Genomic DNA, 14,309 nt, shown 5'->3' on the forward strand with positions numbered 1-14,309 from the left:
AGAATAATGCTGTCTGCAATACCGGAGATTACCAGGGGTTGGATCACATTCAGAGGAGACAGTCCCTGCTTTGGAAGGTAACTGAGCCCCACAATGGGGACATCTTAACATGTTTAATGTCTTTAAATGCTTTTTAACTTGTTTTTCAGAGTATTTTGTTTTACAATAAGAGAGTCCTAACAGATTCTAGAAAGAAAGGGTTTTAAACCCTTGCCACTGCATTGTAATAAATTACAAATAACCTACCAGGATGCAAACAGCCCCCGTTATTGTCATTTAAATATCCCATCTTTTAACCTTAAAAGTCCACTTGGCTTTTAAAACATCTACTTTAAAACCTAAACGTCTACTCTGACTGGCCAAAGGATCCCTAGTTGATGTTCCTGTATATGTACAAAAGAATCATTTTCAAGTGAAGCTGGTATATAAGTTATATTAGAGGAGTTTAGCCCTAGACATAAAGTAAAAAAAAAAAAAAAAAAATTCATACACCAGTATAATAAACCTGTAAAAGAACAACCCTTTCCTTAGTATTACTGTTGATGTGTGTTGTTTGTGTATAGTTGTTTTTAAAGAATCATAGAAGGCAAGCATGTCTGTGAGGGTGAGAAAGTGAGCACTAAGCTATTAAGTCAAGAAAAAGTAGCCACTAGAAGGGAAACTAGAACCAAACAGGAATTTCTAAAGGAGCTACAGCATTGGGGACCAAAAGAAACATGATAGATCCCTCTCTCAAACACACACAACTCTCTTCCTTGCTTTAAATATAGCAAGATTACTCACCCACACCTGTCACTACCAAAAACAAACAAACAAACACACAAAACAGGATGGCATTGCCATCTTTGAACATTTGCGTAGTCCTGAGATTCAACAATCCAAGGAGACTTCTGGAAAAACACAAAGTCCCTCCAAAATCCCTACCAAAAAAAAAAAAAAACATTACAAGAATTTTTTAAGGTGCAAACTTCTAAGTGGAAAGAGTGCAGGAAGGAAAGAGTAGATGAGAAACATCAACAAAATTTTGAAAGCTAGAAAGGGGTGACTAACACAACAGACCCAAAAAACTAAAGCTAGAGTGTGCACAGGAACAGAGCAGGGAGCTCCACTAGAAAACAAAGAATTCTTGTAAAGAGATTCTAGAATTGGAGACACTAGTTATCTCTGGAGGCAGGGATGCCATACAGCTGAAAATGGCAGGATTAGGTGAAAGTCTGTACAGATCACCTCAAGTCAGATGAACCCATCCCTCCCCCAGCCACCGCCAAACCTTACCCAGAGAAGAAATTATCCCTTTCTATCCAGGCAGAAAACAGGTTTATCGGCTGAAAGTGTTGATACACAAAAAATATCTGAACAGGAAGATATCAGACACAGCTGGAGTCCCAGTGACCATAAAACTGAAAGTGAGGTTTAAGTGAAAATTCTACAATCCTAGAGGTGAGGCTTTCCCACCATGGTCTCCCAGAATGTACAGAAGCCTTATGACTCTCAGGAAGGGATTTGGAGGAGAATTCTTTAGCTAACTCGATAAGCCTAAGAGAAACAACCTCCAGCTAATCATATTTGGGATAACCCTTTGAAAAAGCTAGCTCAATATCTTATCACCTTACAATAATATCTACCTCTAAACAAGTTCTCATGCACACAGAGCTTCTAGATAGCCTCTTTCATGGATCACCCTTAAATGTAAATAGCTAAGGATTACCAATAGTTTAAGAAAACCTTGTAATATGAAAGAGAAAGAAATCAAAAGTAATATTTTTAAAGGAATTTGAAATAAGTAATGAAGAAAGTAAAAGAAAACTTACAAAAAACAACTTGTTTCAACAAAAGATACCAGAATTACAAAAATCACCTGTTTTATGTTCCCTTAGAAAATATTCTACTTACTAAATGATGACAGTCTACCAATTATAAATGGATAAGTTAAAATGTGAAACTTCAGATAAGTTAAAATGTGAAATAAGTGTACTCTAGAACTGATGAAAGGGTATATACAGAAAGATAAGATATTAAATCCAGGAAACAATAGAAGAGTACTATTTTTTAGAAAGAGAGGTACTCAGATAATAAGAGAGAGCTCTTGGAAATTATAACTACGATAGCAAAATTTAAAAATTCAATGGGAAGTTTGGAAAATAAAGTTGAGGCAATCTCTCAGAAAGGAAAAGAAAAAGGCAGAGTTGAAAATGACAGAAAAAATTGGAGAATCAACTGAAAAGAGCTGACATCCAACTTTAAAATTCTGGAAAGAGCAAAGTGACGAGCACAAAGATTTTATAAGACCCACACCAAGACACATCATTGTGAAACAGCAGAGCACCAGTGAGCCAATTGTCTGCCTGTGGCCTCCAATTCATTTCCCCTCCCTACATCTGCTTTGCTCTGCTCTGTATCATAGGAGGATAATTCTTCCAGGCTGCATAGCCCTGTCAGCTGACTTCTGGTTGGTTCAGCCAACAGGAAGCACTGGTGGAAAAGTCAGGAAGAAGGGAAAAGCCAGGATATTTCTTCCTCTCTCCCATCTCGCCTTAGGTAGCAACCATCTCTGGCAAAGGATGTATTTCTTCCATGCTTCTAGCTCCTGTGACCAGCCCTAACTCTTTGGCCCCTCTTTGGTATAACTATTTCTCTCCTGGTCTTGCTAGCTCTGGAAGTAGTAATAGCTCTTGCTGTTGCAGTTTCTGGTTTGCCTTACTATTCCACTTGGCATTTCAGCTTTTCCTACACCTTAAATTTAGCTTCTCCTATTAAACTCCTTCTGTTGAATTACCTAGTTTTTCTTGACCAGACCCTGATTAAACAATCGACAACAACTAAAGGCTTCTAGAGGTAGAGGGAGGAAGAAGTGACATGAAAAGGATAAATAATCAGAATGGTAACACCAAAAGCTGCAAAACAATAGAGCAATGATATCAAAATTTGAGGGAAAATTAATCTTCAAACCAAAATTTTATACCCAGCTAAATAATCGATTATATAAAACAATAAAACAAAATGTTTTCTGATATTCAAAGTCTCAAAAGATTTCCACTCATACCACCTTCTCCCTCAAAACTAGAATAAAATTCAACTAAGAAGATTTGACATCCAAGAAAAAGGAGAACAAATACAGGAAAAAACTGAAGGACATTTCCAGTTTGATAGTAAAGGAAGCAATTACTCTAAACTGGAGCAGAAAAACAAGGAACTGAAAAAGAAAAATCAATACCATCCTTATAGGTAATGAGAATGAAATAGTGAGAACTACATGGAAGCAAATAAAAAAACAAGAAAATTATTAACTTCAGAGGAAAAGGGCTATACAGGAAAGGAAATGTAATCATAAAATACCACATGTTTCTGCTACCTGGTTCAATATTATACAGTCATAATAATAACTCCGAATATGGGGGGGTAGCTTTTCTTCAATTTTTTTTTAAGAATGTACCTTTAACTAAAAACTATGTTATAAAATACTGGAAGAATGGAAGGATGGAAGGAAAAGTAGTATTTGTAGAAAAAGTGTGTAAATTTCTTTCCATTTTAGAAAATAATGAGATATCAAATTTTTCATATCAAAGACAGCAGTATAAATAAGCTATTTTAAAAATATAGAGGGAAACAGCAGAAGAAGCCAATAAAAACATTAAGGATTATTGCCTCTAAGGGATGGGAGTCAGGAGTAGAGAAGAACAGGACACTGCTGTTTGTCCATAACTCTTACAGTACCATGAATTTATTTTTAATTCAGTCGGGTTCTTTTTTCATTTGTTGTATTCAATCTAGAAAGCCCTGTATTACTTTGGTTTCAACAACAACAACATCAGGGGAAGAAGGTGAGCTTCACCCAAAGGCAGAGCCAACTGTTCATGAGGCCAGCCAGTGAATGGGCCGCAGAAGTGCCAAACACAATAGGGAGAATGGGGCAAGGCCAAGAGTGGGATTTACACGACTGAAAAGTCAGACAGGCTGCCAGAGGGGAAAAGATGTCTCCAGCCCTGGCTCAGTCTAAATTGAGAAATAGTAGCAAGGACAAATTTAAGTCTACCTCTTAAAGTCATAATATGAAAACACTAGGAACTAGAAAGACTAGACTGACTCTCTAGTCCAAAATGAAGGAAGGAAGGAATGACCTAGTATCTCTTTCATCTCAGCAATAAACTAATGGTTTTAGAAATTAAAATTAGGAAATACTCAAACATTTAGGTGTTTCTTCATTTTCTTCCAGGGGAGTGATTTTTCAATGCAGTTGCACATGCACAATGTTATGCCCTACCCATGAGAATACACAGGGCTTCTGACAATAACTGGGCAAATGGAATGCTGACTAGCCATCGTCTAGTTCAATGACTCTTACTTTCTTGTGACACTTTTTTGTGACATTCTTCACCCCATTAAGAATCAGGTGAAGGGTCCTGGCCCCTCTCTCTAGAAACATACACCTACTCCCTAGTACTTCCTTCCTTTTCCTGCACCCTGCACGCTATTCCCTAGATCATCACCTAAAAATACTAGGACCATGGATATTTTCACATATACACCACACAGGGTCTGCTACAAGATAAACTGTCCACACCTCTGTGAGTACTGTCAGTGTACCAGAATGCTTTACGTTGTGGTGCATAATGTTTTATAACCATGTTAGCATAGAGATGCAGCTCTGGTGGGCTTCCAGAGCTCATGGCCATGGATATACCTGCTTCAGTATTTTTAGGGAAAGAGGACCTCACCCCAGGTAGGACCACTGCAGGGTCACAGATCAAGCTCACAACCATGATATCTGGAGAACTCAGTAAACAGCATCTCATGATCTAGAAAATAATGATTTACACTGCAGAAGAAAACAAGGAAAACAGGTTGCTGCAGATGAAGAGACAGACTACTAGCCAGATTTTGTCAAGCGTGTAAAAGAGTAAAGAGAAATTGATATCTTAAAAGAGCGTATTTGGGCAGGCAGGGTGCAGGAAAAGGAAGGAAGTACTTCAGCCTGTGTTGCCTGCCAGGCTCACTTGTAGGGCCTGAGACACTTAATCTTCAGGTCATGGGTTCACCTCCATGTTGGGCACGTTGTTAATAAAGGGGTCAGACTGATGTAGTGGAAAAAGAAAGTCATTGAAGCAGGAGTCAGGGGATGCAACTAATCTTGGCTTGGCTACCACACAGTGCATTCTAAAACCAAATGCCAGGGCTCTAGAATTGCAACCACTCACACGGCAAAGGCCAAACACCCATTAAGATACCCTTGAGTGAGATCCACTGCCCATGCGGCTCCACCAGAAAAGGCCAAGCAGGCACTTTCCAAACACTTGTCTGAGCCAAGGTGGGAGCCCCTCTGATACTTGGGGGCCTCTCCAGTGGAGTCTTACTTCTAACTTTAGGTTTCTGATGATTCTCAGAGAATCTTCAGAATCCCCATTATGAAAACCCATTACTATCCCCCAATACCATCTCCTACAGCGTAAGTGAAACTGACTCCTCATTTTGTGGACTGAACAAGGTCTAGGTACAGGGTTCCATCACCACCCAACATTGTTATATTGAGTGAAGCGTACTAGTTACGTCTGGAAAGGTCACCTCACCTGCCTGGGCCTCAGTGTCTACCTTTCCATCACTGTGATGAGAGTAGGTCGGATTTGATGTTCTCTGGTTTAATGATAACTAAAATCATAAGCATGACAATAAAAGTTTACATTTATTGGCTGCTTCCTTTGTACCAAGCACACAACAAAGGGAGGCAAGAATGAACAGAAATAGTTCCTCCTCTCACAGGGGTTACAGTCTGGTAGAAGAGGCCAGATTTAATTAGAAAAGCCCACACATAGCTAGAGGCTATGATGGAAAGGATCAGAGTGCCTTAAGATAGTGTGGAGTGTCAGGAAAGACATGTCCTGAGAAGGTGGTATCTGAGTTGAGATCTAAAGGGTAAATAGGAGTAATAGGGACCACAGACATGCAGAAGCATCATATACACTGGTATGGAGTATAAGAAACGAAAGTAAGAGAAATAATAGCTATTGTCCATTGAATATTTACTAAGCGCCTGGAATTGTGTTAAATATTATTTATATACAATTCTTTAGTTCTCTCAACAGCCTTGTCAGTTAAAAATTATTATCCTCATTTTATAGTCAGTAAACTAAGGCACAGAGTTTCAGAAATGTGCCCACGCTAAGAACAGTAAGAGGCAGAGGCAGGTCTACAAAACCCCAAGGCCACATATTTTAACCATCAAGCTGCACTGTCTCCAGTAATGGCCCCTGGGCTCTACTAAAACATGATGTATCAGAATGGAATAGGTCTCCATTAGCTTCACTAGTAAAAGGACAAATGTACTTTAAAAATATTTGTCAGTTAAGTGGCTGACTTGATTTTGGCCTAGATCATGATCTCAGGGTGCTGAGATTGAGCCCCAAGTCATGGGGCTCTGTGCTCAGCGGGGAATATGCTTGATATTCTCTCCCTCCTCTTCTCCCTCTGCCCCTCCCCCCACCTGCACGTGTTCTTTCTCTTTCCAAAATAAATAAATAAATATTTTAATATATATATTTTATATTTTTATGTTACCTGTAAGAATGGTGAAAACATCATCCTAAAGACATGTACTAAGAACTAGACCATTACAGTCCATGCAACAGATACAGCTCCAATGATAGCCCTGCCCTAAGCAGTCTGATTTTCTATCACGCCACACACATGCACCCACCAAACTACCCACCACAGATGAGGAAAACAGGAGTAGATATTTGACCCAGAGATGCTAATGTAGAGGTTTCCAATAAATAGCCTCTGAGATGATGCAGCTGAAGAAGCTGTACCCAGGCAAACATGCATAGGTTCAACCATAATCTTACTCCCCACAATTTGACTTGGGAAATAAAGAAGCTCAAAGTCTTGAAGTATACAGAGACCAGAGTTATGCCTGGAGTGCAGACATTGTTAACATAGAAAAATCTAGTAATGAAAATGATGTTTAAAAGATACAAACTTCCAGTTATATGATAAATAACTTCTGGAAATCTAATGTACAGTATGATAGCTATAGTTAATACTATATTGTATATTTGAAAGGTGCCAAGATAGTAGATTATAAAACTTCTCATCACAAGAAAAAAATGTTTTGTAACTATGCAAGGTGATGGAGGTTAACTAAACTTACTGTGGTAAGCACTGTGCCATATATACATATATAAAATATTAATTTATATGATACATGTCAATTTTATCTCTATAAAATTGGAAGAGAGAAAAATCTAGTAGTGCGACTTAGCACATTATAACAGAATTAAGAAAAAAATCATCTGATTATCTCATTAGATACAGAAAAGGCATTTAATGAATTTCAAACACCCCAATCTACATAGATGATAAAATTGCGTAGAACTTAATATGCACACTCTATGCGCACACACACACACACACACACACACACAGGTCAATGCATTGTATCAGTATCAATATCTGTATTGTGATCATATACATAATTTTCCAAAATGTTACCGATGGGGAAAATTGGGCAATATATACAACCAATCTCTTTGTACTGCATCTTAAAACTGCAAGTATCTCAATTTTAAAAATTCAGTTTTAAAAAGAGAGGCCAAGAGGTAGAGATGGGGGAAAAAAGGGTGGGGTAAAGGAAAAGAAAATCAATTTTATGGAAACAAAATTGCATTAATCCATCAAAATTTGAAATCAAAATCTTTGAATTCAAAATTTTGAAATCAAAATTTGAAATCAAAATTACTATAGTAATTTCATTTAAAAAATCAGAGCCACTCAACTTCTCAATGTTTCAGTATAGACTGACAAAAGTTTAAAGTTTCAAATTTTTGCATTTTGAGACAATCAGAACCTTTTCAAGGCTGCTACCAACATGCTAAATATGATGAGTGCAGTACAACACATATGACATAGTGTCAGGGATATATTACAATTCACAGTGCCTATGATAAAAACCTGTGTCCAAAGTCTTTCCCTAAATTACACTATATAAACTTCAATACTTGTGCTATTTTTGTTTCAGTTATTCTAATAAAAGATGCAATTGTGCCAAAACAAAACTTCACCAACAAAGAATAGAAGGGAACTTCCATAATCTAACAAGGACTCTCCCCAAAATTCCACACTAAAACATTATGCTAAAATGATGATATGAATAGATATGAGATGTTATGTGTTCTTCATACTAAAGTTAAAAACAAGGCAAGGTTGCCCACTATCACTGCTTATATTTAATACTGTACTGGGATCCTAGCCAGTGCCATTAAAAGTTTTAATTTAATTAGTTATACTTAATTTAATGAAGTATACTTTTAATTAGGCATACCTAGGAAAAGAATTGAAAAGAAACAAAACTGCCACTAATCACAAGTCATGTGATTGTTTAGAAAATGAGTGGTAAACTTTAGAACTCATAAGGGAGTCCACCAAAGTTGCTGGATTTGAAATCAGTACCAGAGGCTGAAAAGCCCATGATGAGTGTCATGAACTGAAGTTCTAAATAAGTAGATAAGAAAACCCGTTAGTACAAAGAAGAGAAGAAAAGACCTTTACAAAAGAGCTGAGTCCTAGAATGAAGACCACCAAGCCTTGCTAGCTGTGTTAAGCATCTCCTGCTGCGTTAGATCAAGGTCTAGCACCTATGATTCCCAGCTACAGCAGCTCCCGGGTCTTTGACTCCCCTATCTCCCTCTTCCACAATACTCACCACAACCTCCTGTCTAAACTAACCCAATGAAAAAAAAAGAAAAAAATAAATAAATAAATAAATAAACTAACCCAATGAACATCTGCAACTGGCGCTCAAAAGAGCCCAACCAGAACACACATAACATATGCTGGGGCACCTGGGTGGTTCAGTCAGTTAAGCATCTGACTCTTGATTTCAGCTCAGGTCATGATCTCAGGATTATGAGATCCAGCCCCTTGCCAGGCCTCTGTGCTGAGCAGGGAGTCTGCTTTAGAGTCTCTCTCTCTCCCTCCTCCTCCGTCTCTCCCGACCCCTGCTTGCTCTCAAGCGCTCTCTCTAAAAATAAATAAATCTTTAAAAAACACATAAAATATGAAGAGTAGACACATGTTCAAAATTGGCATAAATTCTTATAAGCTCTAATTTCTACCTAAAATTATAATTCTTATTTACTTATAAAGTCATTTTTAATGATCCCATCATCAGAGAGAAACAATATTGTAATCAACTACACCTAATCTCTAAAGCACTTGGCTTGGAAAATATTATGGATCTTTCCAGTAGGTACAGAGGAACATACTTCTTTTGTCCAAGAAACATGATTATGTGGAACAGCCTCTATTTTAATACTTGAACTTCAACAGCCTCAGGTAGGAGGCCAAACAAAAATGTTCAGTGCTTTTATGTTCTTTGCTATTCCTGAGGCAAAGGACTTGGATGATGACAATACTGTCACAGGTTTCCTCAAACTTGGGCTCTATTGCAGAAGCTCTACTTCTTTCATGATTCAGAACCCACTGTCCAATATGGTAGCCACTAGTCATATATGGCTACTTAGCATTTGAACAGAATTAGATATGTTGTAAGGCTAAAATACACACTGGATTTCAAAGACTTTACATAATAAAAAGAATTTATAATCTCCTCCATAGTTTTTACGTTGATTAAATGTTGAAAGAACATTATATATTTAAATTTATATTTAAATAAAATGTGTTATTCAAATTAATTAACTTCACCTGGTTATTTTAACTTTTTAAAAATGTAACTACTAGAAATTTTAAATTACATCTGTGGCATATATATATATATATATATATACATATATATATAACAAATATATATATAACATATATACATACAGACACACACACACTGGGCAGTACTGATTTAGAAAGTCAAAAGGTATTTTTTTTTATTTTTTTATTTATTTATGATAGAGAGAGAGAGAGAGAGGCAGAGACACAGGCAGAGGGAGAAGCAGGCTCCATGTACCGGGAGCCCGACGCAGGACTCGATCCCGGGTCTCCAGGATCGCGCCCTGGGCCAAAGGCAGGCGCTGAACCACTGCGCCACCCAGGGATCTACAAAAGGTATTTTAAATGATATGTGTATTACATGTAACATTTAAGACATGAATAAATAGGCTTTTAAGACCCTTTATATATCTTTTGATAGCAAATTCTTATAAAGACAGGTGTAATATAACAATAGTATAAAAGAGGCATTTTTATTGAGCTCCAACTTTTTGATGGAGCTAACACAATGCTTCAGATAGAATTATCAGTAATCCTCCCTACAGGGAGGAGTAGTTTGGACCAGGGAGATTGTGTAATTTGCCCTAGATCACACAGCTAAGTGTTAGATTCAGGCTCTGAATGTAGGTCTGTCTGAGGCCAATGTCTGTAGCCAGTAATACTTCAAATAAAGAAATTGAGAGAGGTCCTGTTTGGAAGTGCCCAAGTGAAACTGGTCATACGAAAATGGCCATTATCCACTTCGGGCAAGAACTATCCAAAGTGATCTACCTATTGCTGAGAAGGTGTTCCTTTTCTGCTTTAGACACTGAGGAGTTAACAGTTTTGAAAATCAGCACACCAACCCAACCAGTCTGAGGAGTCCACTGCTCATCCTTCTCTGAGAAAAAATCTATAGGAGTAATGCAGAGTTTTGAGAAGCCACATAGCAAAGTGTGCCAGAGGCCTCAAAACAATGGTGTCAACCCTGGTATGGTCAGCTGTCTTTGGGGCCACCTCTTAGATGAGTTCCTTTGCTTGGTCCATAGTGTGTCCAAAGAATGTATCCGTAACAACAGCACTCATGGAGTGGGAAGATCTGGAATACCTGAGAAACATTACACTGCCATAAGAGAGAAAAGCAGACTCGCCAAAAAGATTGCCAGAAGGGACTTCTGAAATTCAAAACATCTCTGCCATCAAGCTTTGGAAAAATTAAGCATGCAAAACTTTGGCACTCCATCATCCATCTTGTCCCCAAACACGCTCACAGCCAAATAGGCGATGGAAGTCTACGGACATCTGCTCAGCATTACCACAAGTACCCACAAAGAGCAATTTTCCCTCCTGCAGCAGTTGAAAAAGTGGGGTGGGGGTGGCTGGGGGTGCGGGAACAGGCCAGAAAAAAAAAACACACAGAAAGCTCAGTGACATTCAGACACGAACCTAGGAAGTCTTGAATGGTTCAGAGTGGGACACTGTCACCTCTGATTTAATTAGAAGACTGTTTTCAGGATGCTGAAGGTCCAGGCCCATAATCAAGCACTTACATAATCCTCCTCATTGAGTCCTTGTTTCTCAACAGAACTTTTCACCTCCATGGAAAACTTCTCAAACTCAGGCTTCACTGTCCTCAGTAGAGTGATTGTTTGGAGGGACGAGTATGCTTGCTTAGCTTCAAAGTCATGTTTGTCTCCTCTCTTCCACGAGCCATCTCCTACAGAGAAATAAAAACATTTATAATTCCAAGGCAGTCACCATAAAGGAACCATTCTCCCTCTTCGACTGCAGTGTGTCACTGCATGGTACTTTTGGCAGCTGGGGCAAGTGGTATTGTCATCGTTTTGCACTTGGATATAACCTGACAATGCCAAGATCCTCAAAGGAGAAGGCCTTGTGAACACGTGTTCTTTTGAAATGTGAGAGAGAAAGAAAAGCACGCTAGAGTTAACTGCCTTATAATAACCACGTAACTGTCATTTTCAGCCTCTGAGAACTGCAGCACTGCAGAAATAATTAGAAAGTTTTTACTCCTTTCCATTCACATTTTTTTTTAAATACCTACAATCAACTGTGGAGGTCAACCGAGTTGTTACGCTGGTACAATAAACCTGATGTTATGTGGATGTGGAATGACAGGAATGCCACGTATGACAACGGATATGCACAAGTATGATAAAGTTGGCGCTAGTCATAGAAAAAAGTTTGAGATTATTGATATTTTTTGAAATATTTCTGGAATCTCTTCAGAATGAAAGTAACTTAGGTGAACATGAGGACTTATCTCTCTCTCTCCAGTGCTGGCAACGTCATATAAAAATTATTTATTGGGCCATATCCATCAGTGCATCGATGGTGATAAAATAAAAATTGCTAACATTCATTGAGCACTATTATAATAACAAAGCTCTATTTATTGAACACTGCATATGTATAAACTCATTTAATCTTCACAAGAGTCTATGTTGGCAAATTGAATTTAACTAAAATATTTTTTTATATATTTTTTTAAAAACTCTTCACAAGACTCTGTGGTTCAGGTACATCATCCCCTTTCACAGATGGGGAAATAGAGGCATTGAGAAACTGAGTGCCCCTTGCCTCACAGTGCTCCCGTTCACAAAAGCAAAGGCAAATGATGTGCATAAGATATATTACTCTTCTCTTTATGATTTCATTTTTGAGGGCACACGTGGCCTGTAGGACCCCAAAACGAAATGTTTGGCAATGAACTGTTGTTTCTATCAATCATCATTATGATCCCTACAGATCTCTGGAATCACCTCTAAGAATTCAACCTGCTGGAGTCCAACATCAGAGTCATTTGTGCGCACCGAGCCCTAGTCCACGGCCGGACACCTGGAGCCCAGCGGCCGAGTAGTGAGGATGCTTGGGCTCCAGGGCATCCCTCTCCTCTTCCAGACAGAGCTTGGTGAAGCACTCCTATCAGTGCTTAAATCAGACAAATATCAGTGAACTACGTATGCCCCGCAAGGTTCTGTGATGGGCACCACGGTAGGCATTACGAATGTCTGGAACAGCCTCCGCCAGCCTCAAAAAAGGGATTCAGAGCCACCATGTAAATAGCTGAAGTTATGACAGGGTAACAGCTAGGTCACTCTGGGCAGGAGGCGCCGAAGAGTACAAAGAAGCAAGCAGAGGGTGTAGGAAGAGGCAAGGGAAGGAAGGAGGAGGCAGCATCCCGGGTCCTAAATGTGTGAACAGGATTTTAATAGAAGGACAGAAAGACGTAAAGGGGTGGTTGGCAGAGCCATGGCACAGGCAAAGGTGCAAATGTATACGACACCCAGTAGGCAGCTGGGAGCCCCAGTCCACAGCTCGAGAAGGGGCAGAGGCAAAAGCTTGTGTGTGGTGTTGTCTAACGATAATCCTCATAATAGCAACCATTTACTAATTGTTTCTATGTGCCAGGGAGCTGTTAAAAGATAAATAAGACAGAGCTGAGGACAGAATTCATTAAAGACTAGATCCATTCTAAATTTCAGGCCACTAAACCAAACCTGACAAAGTCCTCCTCCGTATGAAACCTCCCAAACACCAAGGAGGCGACCGCATGCAGGGCAGGCAGCGGTGCCTGTAGTGACCTCACTGCAGGTCCTGCCCTGAGCCAGGGGACAGCCAGCTGGGTGCTCGAGACACGGACGTGGCCTTTGTTGAGGAGCCAAATCCATTCACTAGGAAGACCTCCCCCCCAATTCTAAGAATGTCCAGAACATCTTCATCCCAAGGAGGAACCCGTTTCTTTTAAGCATGCAATCAAAATTTATTGATTCTTTATCATTGATTTGAGATATCAAGACAACAGGAGTGAGCTCTGCAGGCCAAGAGGGTCAGAGTTTCTTAGCTCTGGGAAAGAGTACTCTCCAGGTGCCTAAGAAAGAAAATACTTAACCCTACAGGGGCAGAATTAGAAAACACATACAGAACTGGAAACAGCAAGTATCTCACTTACTGAAATAGGAAAACACTTTTTTTCTGAAAGAAAAAAAATACGATACAATACATCTGTCTACCGCAATCTAAAGGGTAATAACTTTGGAGTTTTGTCTCCTAGGAAAAAAAAAGGAAAACAGTAATGCTTAATAAATCTAATCCAAATTAAATACTTATCTGGTCACCACCATAATCAATCCCGTGACTGCCTGAGTTTGTGGGTGCCCCTTATTTTAACGTGTCAGTAACACTGCCCACACCCAGGCTGTTGAACACTGGAAAAGCAGAGTTGGCTTGGCATGATGCCCCATCAGTAGGGACAAATTTAATTCAGTAGACAACTGGGTGCCTCTGGAGATTTATGAGTGTAACAGAAGAATGACATGATCAGAATCACGCCTTGGGAAATAGCAGCAATGGATTCGCATGGGGAGACATGGAGGGTTCACAGCCACAGCCGTCCCGGCAAGAGGTTACGGGAGGCTATGCGAGGAAGTCACACTCCAAAAAGCCAAACGTGCTTTTCTGCATAGTTAGAACCACGAGCAAGTGTTCTTTTGCTCTTTCTTTCTTTTTTTTTTTTTTTTTGCATATGTGGGTGTGTGAATCTAGTGAATTTTCAATATTTACTGCTTTTAGAATCATAAGAAGAGGGAGAGCCCTTG

At 39.2% G+C, this 14,309-nt stretch overlaps 1 protein-coding gene across 2 annotated transcripts in view; it reads right to left on the reverse strand.

The window, feature by feature from the left end:
* The window catches only part of NPR3 (natriuretic peptide receptor 3), a 69,109-nt gene that overhangs the window by 36,167 nt on the left and 18,633 nt on the right, over positions 1 to 14,309 (reverse strand). For both annotated transcript variants that reach the window (XM_025436234.3, XM_025436233.3), the window contains exon 3: positions 11,241 to 11,407. In XM_025436234.3, the coding sequence (XP_025292019.1) occupies positions 11,241 to 11,407 (167 nt within the window). The remainder of the gene's footprint in view (positions 1 to 11,240; positions 11,408 to 14,309) is intronic.

Source organism: Canis lupus, chromosome 4, assembly GCF_003254725.2.
Source record: "Canis lupus dingo isolate Sandy chromosome 4, ASM325472v2, whole genome shotgun sequence".
NCBI classification, from domain to species: domain Eukaryota; kingdom Metazoa; phylum Chordata; class Mammalia; order Carnivora; family Canidae; genus Canis; species Canis lupus.